The sequence below is a fragment of the Capricornis sumatraensis genome, chromosome 17 (genome assembly GCF_032405125.1).
Source record: "Capricornis sumatraensis isolate serow.1 chromosome 17, serow.2, whole genome shotgun sequence".
NCBI lineage: Eukaryota > Metazoa > Chordata > Mammalia > Artiodactyla > Bovidae > Capricornis > Capricornis sumatraensis.
Genome location: NC_091085.1, coordinates 52,150,339 through 52,162,695, shown reverse-complemented (window position 1 = coordinate 52,162,695; position 12,357 = coordinate 52,150,339). Strand labels below are relative to the sequence as shown.

Genomic DNA, 12,357 nt, shown 5'->3' with positions numbered 1-12,357 from the left:
AAAACTATATCTTTTTTTAAGCTGGTTATAGACCTGCTTTCTTAATCCAAGCTCACATTAATAATTTCTAGGGACCCAACTGAATTTTGAATGCAGCAGTTATGAAATGAGAGGGGTTGGTGTTCTTGGTAATATGAATTGTTTGAAATGTAAAAGAAAAGAAATTAAATTTTAACCAAAATATTGAAGTTGCTAATGATAACTATCATAATTATTTCTTTAACTGTCTTTTCAGATAGAATAACCCATTACAGACATAATGTCTACATAGGATATATCAGACTTGTTTCTTGGGCCTGACACAATTTAATCGATTGTTTTTAAAAGACTACTGCCAGCTTCAAGTAAAATGACTTTTGTTAATATTTCTGCTTGGGGTAGGATGCTACATTTGAAATATATATATTTTTTTGTATATTAAATTACTAAAGTCCTATGTAAAATGTAGAAAGTTAAGATTAAAAGCTTTACTATCATAAGTAATTTTTATGTTAATATATTAATGCTTGTGTGGTTGAAGTCCCATTTATCAAAATATGTCTAAATTATTGATGACTCTGGCTCTCCAAAGGTGAATTAGTCATGGAAAAATCTTTAGTTTTGGAAATCAGTCTGTTGCTTCTCAGAAAGCACAGTGATTACCGCAAGGCAGGATTTAGTGTCTTTTAAATCAACATTGATTAAAGTATAAGACTTCCTTCTCTTTTGTTTTCTGCTTTTATATCACATTAGGTTTTATATCTTAATGGGATAAAGATGTACTCATGCAATTTACTGCCTAAAATTAAAATCCAGTTTTAACAGTTTAGGTATTTTAAAACTAAACTCAATGAGACTAAAGCTTGAAATTCAGTTTATTTGTAAAGCTTTTAATAAGATCACCTGTGGTGTCATTTCATTGGTTAGTTTGTGTCTAAGGGGAGGTTTCTAGGTAGAACTCTGCACCCCCACATTCTGGGGTGTTCTCTGTGAAGGATAATGAGCCCTGTGTCACTTCCTGAAGTAAAGTTCCCTCAGGGCTTTCACTCAAGGAGAGGCCGGAGGTTAACGTGGCTTTTTAACAGTTACACTTAATGTTCAAAAAGAACTCAGGTGGGCAAAATCGGGGTCATATTTTAGTTTGAAATTTAATTCCTCACTTCTCCCCCCTGATAAGCTGCGTATCTAGTCAGTGAGTGAGTGGTTCATCTCCCAATCCTGATCTTTGAAGGAGCGTGGGGCCCTGATGCTCCCACGAGGAGACAGTTCCCATGCTGGTTTCCAGGAAGTGAGTCGTATCCCCAGACAGGGCCACAGCCACTGATAACAGTGCTGGGGTAGAAAGCTGTGGGAGACACTGGCCCCTCAGGAGAGGAGAGAGGGTCTGTGAGAGAAGCTGGGTCCACAGCTCAGAAGTGAAATACATCTCAGTAGAACCTGGGATCCTCTTGGTTATTCACGCCAGTTGGTGCCAGATCCCTGCTGCCAGGGCACCAGCAACACCCGTTCGGTTCCATGAGGACCTGTGAGCAGGAAAGGAACAGGAGTGAAGAAGTGGGTCGCAGACGTGGTTAAACGCTGGTAGAAGCAGCTATTTATAAATATCTCATCATTCAGACAAAAGGTTTCCTTATGCTTTTATTTGACAGCAAACCGTAATGATTATTTAAGAAAAAAAATATCCAAGTTGCATTATGCTTGAAGTATTTTGAATTCAGACTATTGCATCTCTATAAGAAGGCCTCTGGTCACGTTATACAGATGATTTACGTAAAGAATGGAATTCCTGATTCCTGCACTGTGTCGTGGTAGCAATATTAAGAGCCTACTTAATAGAACAAAAACATTAGAGCTTCTTTAATCAAAATAAAACCCAAGTATTATCTGGCATAGCTCACAGCCCTTAATTCTGAGATGGGCTTTTTTCCCAGATAACTTGAAATCTACTGGTAACAGCCACTTTACTTTAAAGAAATCTAATACTCATAGCCACTGCTAAATGGTATTGTATTTCAAAGTTACGAATTTGCAAACATTAAGAACTAATCCATTTTCCTGATTACTGAGTTTATTGTAGAATTCTGCGTCTGAGCGTTCCATAGGTACTATAGTTTTGATTAAGCAGAGCCCTTTTTTCAGGGTTCTAGCGCTGCCCAGCTCAGCACATTTTATTCTGAATGTGAAGTGTGTACCTCCATATCACAGACCCACAGCCTCCCCAGGGACGCTGAGCACGGAGCCTTGTCAGAGCAGCTCGGCAGTGGCAGCAGCAGCAGAGCGGGACAGTTATCAGGCAGCTTCGACCACGAGCAGATTTGCCTCCTGGAGCTCTTTTGAGGGGAAACCTGGTAAAATGTCAAGGTGTCTGACTGACCTCACTTTTGTAATCTGTTACTTAAATCTTAGGAAAGGTCTGGAAAACCAAAACCGCTGTATAAGCTGAGAAGCAGTTGTGTGGGAGGAGCCCCAGAGTCGAGGGGAGTTGATCCCGGAGCAGGTTCATTCTGTGGTTGTGGTGTTTTTTCAGGAATGACTCAGGGTTTTCTCCATGACACGGAGGGTGGAATGTGATTACAGGCTGATCTTTGCAACAACCATGTGTGTTGTTTGGGAGGTTTGGTTGTAACTGGAATGGTTCAGTGTAGAATTTTTTTAGATGACAAAAATCAAAACATCTCTTCTTTACATTGGTTTTGAGTGTGTTGTCATAGAAACAGAACAGAAATAAATTGTTTTGGTTTTGGGGTTGTTGGGTTTTTTTTTTTTTCTTTTTTAGCTCAGATATCTGCTTATTTCAGATTTCCTAAAAATAGTATTTTCACTGATTGGACAAAAAACTTAAATAAGAGTCCTAAACCCATTATTAAAGGTCTCTTCTTAAGGACCTGCCCGCACAGGTGAGGGTCTGGAGTTAGAGCTCTGTGTGCTGGTGTCTGTGGGACACTGCATGAATAGAATAGTCCCTTTCCAGGCTCAGGAAAGGGAAGAGTAAAACATTAGAAATCTCAGAAACAAATGATTTAGCCAAAACTTTCATGGGAATGGCATGGTCTGAATTGGACTGAAGGTTTAGGCTTCCTACCAGTGGGCCTGCAGCCGGTTCTTCATGCTGAGAGCCCATAAGATGAGTGCATACAGGGGAAATTTCCAAGTCACCTTCTAACTTTATTCTGTTTAGTTCTTTCCTCTTGCCAGTATTCAGAACAAGTAGAAAAACTCACTAGAGTCTCAGTGCCTTTCCATCCCTAATTTTGATAGAAATATCAGTGAGCTGAACATTTTTGGGGCAAAGGCAAGAGGGAGGAAGAGCAGCAGCAGGCCCACGTCCACCAAGACCCGCAGGGAGATGCCCAGTCGGGGAGCTGGCCGCTGCCGGCCCAGAGCGCGTGGCTCCAGCCTCAGCATGAGTTGTGCCCCAGTTAGAAGCTTAGCATTGGCGTGACAAGTGCTCTGCCCCTGAGCCTGGATCCCGTTCTGGGTCGGCAGAGTAGGAAGGCTGGGGGCGGGCCTCAGAGAACAGGCCAGGGCTGGCCGCCACCTCAGTGGTGGAGGTGCTCCCCTGCCCCCACACACAGAGGACTGAAACGCCTGCCTTCCTCTGCCCAGGTCCCGGTCCCGGTCCCCTCGGAGACGAGCGCACTCCCCCGAGAGACGACGGGAGGACAGGAGCGTCCCCACCGCCTACCGGATGAGTAACAGCCCTGGAGTCAGCAGGAAGCGGACCCGGTCCAGGTAGGCAGCCGAGCTTTCGCGGACGTGGGACCTGAACTGGGAAGGTGGGGCTTCCGCGTCCGCAGCACAGAGCTGTTGGGAACCAGGGGAGCAGCTGCTTTGACAGATCCTGAGTAGTCCTGGCAGCGTTTCCACTGCTCTGGAACTCTCACAGGCAGAGGGGAACTTGCCGTGCTAGAGCCAGGGACCGTCTGTCTTTGCAGTGGGTCGTGGGGCCTCCATTTTCCCCATGTCTCGCTGCTCCTCTGGACCCCCACACACAGCACCTTATCCTCTACCTGTTGAGAAGGTAAAGGGCAGTAGGGATGAGTGACGAGGAAAATCAGAAGTTCAAGTCTCAAGTAGGTCCCTGCTGCTCAGGTGGCCAGGCCCCAGCTTTGGCTCCCAGGAGTGGGCCAGAGAGAAGGGACAGGGTCCGTCGTCTGACCCCTTGACCACTGGAAGAGACCTGTCTGTTGAGGAGGGTGAGGGAGCCAGGTTCCCACATCACCGCCACCCTGGTCTGGGCCTCTGACACTCAGCAAGCCAGGGCCCCGCTCTCGCTCCCAGGGAGAGAGCTCTAGGGCTGACCTCTGCCACCAGAGGCCCCAGTACCACCACTGACTTAAGAAGACACAGAATCCAAGCCAGGAGCAGAGCTGGTGGCTGGTGGACCAGTGGGCATTTCCCTCTCAGCTAAGCATTGCCATCTGGAGACCATCCCGTCCAGTGTGGGTGATGCCACCTGAATACTTTAAAGTCATTTGGCTTCTGTATTTCCATTTGCCCCAGAAGTGAGGCTTGTTGCTTTTTGTGCCCTGGCTCTGGGGTTAAGCAGGCCCCAGCTGTTGTAGGTAGACAGGAATATTGCTGTCCCGGCGACTGAGGTGTCCAGAAACAGGCAGGATGCAATTGTTGCCCATCATAGTCTCAGATTGCATGAGGCTATGCTGCTCAGTGTGTGTGTGTGTCTGTGTGTGTATGTCTGTGTGTGTGTCTGTGTGTGTCTGTGTCTGTGTCTGTGTGTCTGTGTCTGTGTGTGTCTGTGTGTGTGTGTGTGTGTCAGGACATCCGGAGTTCCAGAACCTTCTGGAGCCTTCCAGAGGACAGATCTGAATTCTTGGGCAAATGAACCCAACCATCACCCAAACCTGCCTCAGAGACCCGCCTCCATCAGCACTGCCTTTAACAGGGAGAGTTCTAAAAGGCATTACTAGCCAGATAATGTTCCTGCAGTCTGGCTAGTTATGTGATTGTTCCATTAAATGATAAAATATCAACTTATTTATTTAAAACAGAAAAATCAGAAAGGAGCTGTGAAGCTAATATATTTCAGCAAAGGCTTCATGTACAGACTCATTCCGTCTGTTTATAAATTTCATTTTGTGCCTTAGAAATCCCTCACTAAGCATACGTGACTGTTCCAGGATAACATGATGAAAAGTGAAGTCCATTTTAAATTTTATTCTTTATGCAAGTAATTGACATTTGAAATTTATCATCACCCTTGGTATATGTAAAGGGCATGGTCTAAAATTAATTCCTTGTAGCCGAAAATCTCTAACAGAAGAGTTCTTGCTTTACCCTCAAGTTAGCCTTTGCATTAAAAGAGCTATTACTTGAGACTGTGGTAATTATATTGGGATTCATCAGAGCTTGTGTTATCATCGGAACTTTAAGTCAGACAAAAGAAGTCAAGATTGATCCCACTGCAGGGCCCAGCTGCCCTGCCCTGGTGGATGGGATTAATCCTGTGGCCTGACTCTGAGGGGCTGTGGGCGGTGGTGGATTCAGGGGGAGCCCGAAGAGCTGAACATGTGCATGGTTACTGGTCGATTTCATGGCAGTGATTATAAACTCACAGAGTTATCTCTCAGTTCAGTCACTTGGTCATGTCTGACTCTTTGCAACCCCATGAACTGTAGCACACCAGGCTTCCTTGTCCATCACCAACTCCTGGACCTTGCTAAAACTCACATCCATCGAGTCGGTGATGCTATCCAGCCATCTCCATTCTCTGTTGTCTGCTTCTCCTCCTGCCTTCAAACTTTCCCAGCATCAGGGTCTTTTCCAATGAGTCAGTTCTTCACATCAGGTGGCCAAAGTATTGGAGCTTCAGCTTCAGCATCAGTCCTTCCAATGAACACCCAGGACTGATCTCCTTTAGGATGGACTGGTTGGATCTCCTTGCAGTCCAAGGGACTCTCAAGAGTCTTCTCCAACAGCACAGTTCAGAAAGCATCAATTCTTTGGCACTTAGCCCTCTTCACAGTCCAACTCTCACATCCATACATGGCCACTGGAAAAAGCATAGCCTTGACTAGACAGACCTTTGTCAGCAAAGTAATGTCTCTGCTTTTTAATATGCTGTCTAGGTTTGTCATCACCTCATGGCAGATAGATGGGGAAACAATGGAAACAGTGACAGACTTTCTTTTCTTGGGCTCCAGAATCACTGCAGATCGTGACTGGAGCCATGAAATTAAAAGATGCTTGCTCCTTAGAAGAAAAGCTATGACAAACCTAGAGTTGTCTCTAGGTCCAGAATATGCTTTTTAGCGGGCAAGTTATATAAACCCAACAGTCAGGCTGTTCCCTCTGTCCTTCTACTCAGAGTAGCTGCTGGGGCGGGGAAGGGGGGTTCTCTGCTTCAGCACAGCAGCAGGTAGCTAATTATGCACCAAGTCAGGGTGACTAATCCCATCAGGTCCCCCAACTGAGGGGAAGGTGCCTCCTCCCAGATTTGAAGGATTATTCCTGCAAGCTGATCATTGAATGCTGCTTTTGCTGACTTTTTTTTTTAAATTTTAACTTACTAGAAAGTTTTGAATTTACATAGAAATAGTACAGTGAACAGCCATCTGCATGAAGCTTGTAGCTCAATTCACTGTTAATGTTTTTCACACATTTGCTTTCCTCTCTCTTCCTCTCCCTCCCTCCCACCTTTCTATGTGTGTATTTCATGACTTATACAAGTCCAGGCCAGTCCAGGTCATTGAAGACTCCGCACTCTGGGGTGGTCTTACTTTGTCCTCTTGGCTGTGTTGCTGTTAAGTATCTGGGGCGAGAGCACTGTATACTGTATAAATGATGCTGGGTAACTGCCCATGGTATCACACAGATGCACAAGTGCCCCTTTGTCCCATTACCAGTGGCTCTGAGTTTGATGACTCGGTTGAGGTTGCACTTGCTCTGCGCCTCTTTCTCTTTGAACTGGCAGGTGACCTGTGGGCGGCGCTGCACAGTGTAGATGTCTGTTGCTATCAGCTTTCTCCTCATTTTTTCTCTAAAGACACCCCACCCTTTGTGTAGTATCACTGTGGATTTGGGGTTTGGGGAATTTATTTTATATTGGTTGTATAATAATCCATTGCCACTATATTCCATTTGATGGTGACATTGTCTCACATTTGACCCCATTGTTCCTTGAGCACTTTGTCACTTTTGACCCAAGATACTGTAGGTTTAGCTGGTGCTTCCCCTACCTTGGACCTGGGGTCAGTCATTTCTCCTAGGAATCATGGTTCTTTTTAGTGAGTGTTTAGAAATCTAAATCTGGGCAGAGTGAATATTTTTTAAAGTAAAATTCTTGAAAATGTTTAGCCAAATCATATTGCCATATACTCCAGCAGGAAGTCCCCATTACTTTATAACAGTAAATAGTTAGTGATTGATTGGGGAAGGGGTGATTAGCATTGAATTCCTAGAGCTCAGCACTGCACTGAGCACATCAGTAAATGTTTATTGAGTGAGTGGAAATATACTGCGGTTCTACGGTTCTTACATCATACATGAAGTGTTATTAATTCATTGTAGACTATGACTGTCGAAGGTTGCATATCATAATTCCCTAGAGCAACCAATTAAGAAAGGCTAAAATCTAATAGAGACTGTTAAAGAGAACATTAAAAATGCTTTATTAATGCAAAAGAAAGCGGAAAAGTGCAGAGGGAAAGGAAAAAGAACAAATAGACAACTGGAAGGCAAAAGGGATTGTTAACACCATCTATACAAATAATTACATTAAATGTAAGTAGACCAAAAGCACTAGTTAAAAGGCAGAAATTTAGACTACGTTAAAGTGCGAAACCTAATACTAAGCTGCTTAAAAGAGACACTTGAAATACACAAATACTTTGAGATCTAAAAGACTGAAAAAAGATACACCATGCAGGGCTAATAAGAAGAAAGGCGATATGGCTGTTTTAATAGGAGACCACATAGACTTGAAGCAATGGTGCTAGAAATTAAGAAGGCCTTTTCATAATGATGACGGGATCAGTTCTTCATGAGCACATAATGTTTTTGTTTTTTTTTTTTGTTTGTTTGTTTTTAATTTTAAAATCTTTAATTCTTACATGCGTTCCCAAACATGAACCCCCCTCCCACCTCCCTCCCCATAACATCTCTGTGGGTCATCCCCATGCACCAGCCCCAAGCATGCTGTATCCTGCATCAGACATAGACTGGCGATTCACATAATGTTTTAAATGTAAGCGTTGAATAAAAGCTTTAAAATACTTGAAACAGAAACTGAAAGAATTAAAGGGGAAAAGGCAGGCAGTATAACAGTACAGAAGCAGCAAATGTGAGCAGCACCAACACTACGCCCTGCAGTGAAGCGTGTACGCTCTCATGACGTGCGCGTCATGACGTGCGCGGGTCAGTCACCAAGCTAGACCATTCTCTGTACTGCTGAACTAGTGCCAGTATGTTCAGATAACACAGAACGTGTCTTCCTACCACATGACTGAGTGTGTGTGCGTGCTAAGTTGCTCAGTCGTGTCCGACTCTGTGCAACCCCATGGACTGCAGCCCGCCAGGCTCCTCTGTCCATGGGATTCTCCAGCCAAGAATACTGGATTGGGTTTCCATGCCCTCCTTCAGGGGATCTTCCCAACCCAGGGATTGAACCTGAGTCTCCTATGTCCCTGCATTGGCAGGCGGGTTCTTTACTACTAGCACCACCTAGAAAGGCTGACTTTAAGTATGAAAATCTGTAAAAGGATATCTGGAAAGATCCCAAATATTTGAAAATAAACATATTTGAAAATTACCCATAGGTCAAAGAAGAAATCACAAGAGAAAGTAGAAAATAGTTTGAAATGAATAATAATGAAAATGTAACACTCAAGTCTATGGGGTGCAGTTGTGCTCAGAAAGAAGTTACTAGCTTTAAATGTTTATATGAAAAAAACAGCAAAGTCAAAAAACTGTGATCTAATCTGTCTTAAGCTAGAAAAAAGAAGAACAAATGAAACCAAAAGTAAGTAGAAGCAAGGAAATAATAAAAGTAAGATCAGAAATCAACAAAACAGAAAACAGACTCACAGAGGAAAATAGTAAAACCAAATGATTGTTCTTTGAAAATGATTTTTTAATTGATTAATCTGTTTTTAGATTGATCAAGAATGAAAGACCCAAGAGATATTAAAAGAATAATAAGGAAATAAATACCATGCCAGTAAACTTAACAATTTAGGTGAAGTGGACAAGTTTCCTTGAAAGAAACAAAGTGCAAATGGACAACAGAAGAAATGGAAAGTCCAAACATCTCCACATCTGCTAAAGGGACCTAATTTATGGTCCAAACCTCCCACAAAACGCAGGCCCAGATGACGTTCATCAGCAGAGCCTAACAAACGCTCAAGAAAAAGCAGAACACACTTCAAAGGAAACCGAAGAGAGAACACTTCATGAGGCCACCTGAAGTAGATAGGCAGGCGTGTGCACATCCGTGTGGTGGGGAGTGTGTTTTGTCAGGGGGTGTAGACGTAGTCATGAACTAATATTCTCAGGAAAATAAGTGCAGTAATTCTTAACAAAGTGTTAGCTGATTTGAGTGTAGCAGTTTACTAAAAGGATCACACTAACACATCAGGACCAAATGGGATTTGTCTCAGAAGTGCAGAGTTCTTTAACATTCAAAAACCAGTCCTTGTAATTCAGTGTTGACAAAATAAATGAAGAAAATCATATGACATCTCAATGGATGCAGAAAAAAGTATTTGATACAGTTGAGCACCCATCCATTAAAAGAAAAATGGGGGGGGGGGATATTTTTGGCAAAAGCAGAAATAGAAGGAAATCTTTTCCATCCGATTTTATTTTTTGCTGCACCCAGCAGCTTTCAGGAATTTAGTTCCCTAACCAGGGATTGAACCCTGGCCCTCAGCAGTGAAAAGGTGGTGTCCTAACCACTGGACCACCAGGGAATTCCTGAAGGGCATCTTTGAAAAACCTGCAATTAACATCACACTTCCTAGCGCCTTCCTCTGAGATTAGAGAAAAGGCCAGGGTGTCTGCCGTGTAACAGAAGTCATAGCCAGGACGGTAAGGCAAGAGAGACGTAGAGGGCATAAAGGTTGCAAAGGGAAGTGTAAACTGTGTCTTTTTACATAATTGTGTGAAATCGTGAGGAACCTCTTATTTCTGTCTTCAGTTCAGTTCAGTCGCTCAGTCGTGTCCGACTCTTTGCGACCCCATGAATCGCAGGACGCCAGGCCTCCCTGTCCATCACCATCTCCCGGAGTTCACTCAGACTCACGTCCATCGAGTCCCTGATGCCATCCAGCCATCTCATCCTCGGTCGTCCCCTTCTCCTCCTGCCCCCAATCCCTCCCAGCATCAGAGTCTTCCAATGAGTCAACTCTTCTCATGAGGCTTTTAACTTCATTTTTTGTTTTATGCCAGTATACAGAAATACGCAGTACCATCCATAACAATATCAGAAAAGCAAACTACATATCGATTAATGTAAGGAAACATGTAAGATCTCTCTACAATGAAAACCATAAAACATTTCAGATAAAATGTTTAGGAAACTTAAAGAAATGGAGATAAAGTCCGTATTCATGGGTTGGAAGGCTCAGTATTAGTCAGATGCTCTTCTCCACAGATTGATCTGTAGATCCAATACAGTCCCCATCAGAACTCTCCTGGGCTTCTTGTAGGTACTGGCAAACTGACTAGCAGTCAGAACAACCTTGAGGACTTCCCTGGTAGTCCAGTGGCTGAGAGTCCTACTGCCATTGCCAGAGTCACGGGTTCAATCCCTGGTCCAGGAAGATCCCACATGCCACAGGGCCACTAACCCCACGAGCCACACCTGCTGAAGCTCACACTCTAGAGCCCGTGCTCTGCAACAAGAGAAGCCACAAGCTCACTCCACAACTAGAGAGTAGCCCCTGCTCGCCACAAATAGAGAAAAGCCCGCATGCAGCAACAAAGACCCGGCGCAGCCAAAAACAAAACGAAAATTTTAAAAGAAAAGACACTTGAAAGCTAAATTGGAAGACTTTTACTACTAATCCAAGACTTACTAGAAAGCTTCATCAAGCAGACAGTATGTACTATACACCTGTAAGAGGTAAAGAGCCGAACAGTGCAGTGAGGAAAACCTTTTCAACAAAATTTGCTTGAGTAACTGGATATCAAAATGGAAGAACAGTGACCTGTACCCCATATACCAAGTTTAATTTAAGACGTATCACAGACCTAAATGTGAAAACTGAAACCATTCTGTTGTGTGTGTTGTTTTTTTTTTTAAGAAAATAAGGAGAATACATTTAATGAAGTGACAGAGAATCTTGAGGATATAGAAAATTCCACCATAAGAGGAAAAGATTATAAATTTGACTTCATTGAAATTAACAATTTCACTCAAAAGGCACAGTTAAGAAACTGCACTGACAGGCCCCAGACGGGGAGAAATATTTACAGTGTGTATCTTTGACAAAGGCCTGTGTCAATGCCAAAAAGACAACCCCATAGGAAAGGGGCAGACTGCTTGAAAAGACGTTTCATGACAGAATGTATTTAAGGTCCTCGTCTGCATCAGCCTGGAAGGACGTTGTTGTTGAGCTGTCAAGGAGAAAAATTACCATGGCTTCCAGTTCTCGATGAGCGCTTGGATGCACAGCCTTCTGGTCAAGCATCTGCGACTTCATATTGCTTCATATTGCTGGAGCATTTACTGTGTGCCTGGGAGTTGAGTTTTTCTCTCTAAGTTTGCTGTGGGTGAATCAGGAAAGAAGGCATACGCAGTTTCCTACACAAATTTTGATTCCGTAAAAGATCTGGAGGAGATGAGGAAGGCTGGTGTCTTTCAGAGTGCAGAGTGATTTTGGAATGTAAAGGATTTCTTTGGGTTGAGTTCCGTGGTAGTTTGTCACTTACCCTGTGTTCCTGAAGTATGAACTATGAATATCTGGGCCACGGAATAGTTTCTCTTGATAAACAAACAACTAATAAATACTGTGCATGAAAGAAAGAATATATTTAAATAGCCAGTGAAGATAGGGTGTGAAAAGATGCTTAGCTTCATTAGTCATCTGTTAGGGAAATGCAGATTAAAACCACAACGAGGTGCTCTTTACACTGACAGGAATAGCCGGAAATAAGCAAGCCCGGTATTACATAATGAGTGTCAACAAGCGTGTGAGCAGCCGTAATCCTGAGACGTAGCTGCAGGGCGGGGGCAGGGTGGTACAGCACTTGGGAAGCAGTTAGGCGGTTTCTCACAGAGTCCCACAAACACTGCTCCACGGCCCAACTCCGCTAGTCCCAGGTGTCCACTCCCCATAAACATTTGCCCACAAATGCCCACTTGATTCGTAATTGCCAAAATTGGAAACAACTCAGGTATCAGTTAACAGGAGAAAGCCT

General features: G+C 43.6%; 1 protein-coding gene across 5 annotated transcripts in view; it reads left to right on the top strand.

Annotated features, from left to right (window-relative positions):
- The window catches only part of SFSWAP (splicing factor SWAP), an 80,220-nt gene that overhangs the window by 62,910 nt on the left and 4,953 nt on the right, over nucleotides 1-12,357 (top strand). For 3 of the 5 annotated variants that reach the window (XM_068989733.1, XM_068989731.1, XM_068989734.1), the window contains one exon: nucleotides 3,586-3,711. In XM_068989733.1, the coding sequence (XP_068845834.1) occupies nucleotides 3,586-3,711 (126 nt within the window). Of the gene's footprint in view, nucleotides 1-2,118; nucleotides 2,955-3,585; nucleotides 3,712-12,357 lie in introns of those variants that run through there. The other 2 variants (XM_068989730.1, XM_068989732.1) reach the window with 2 other exon arrangements.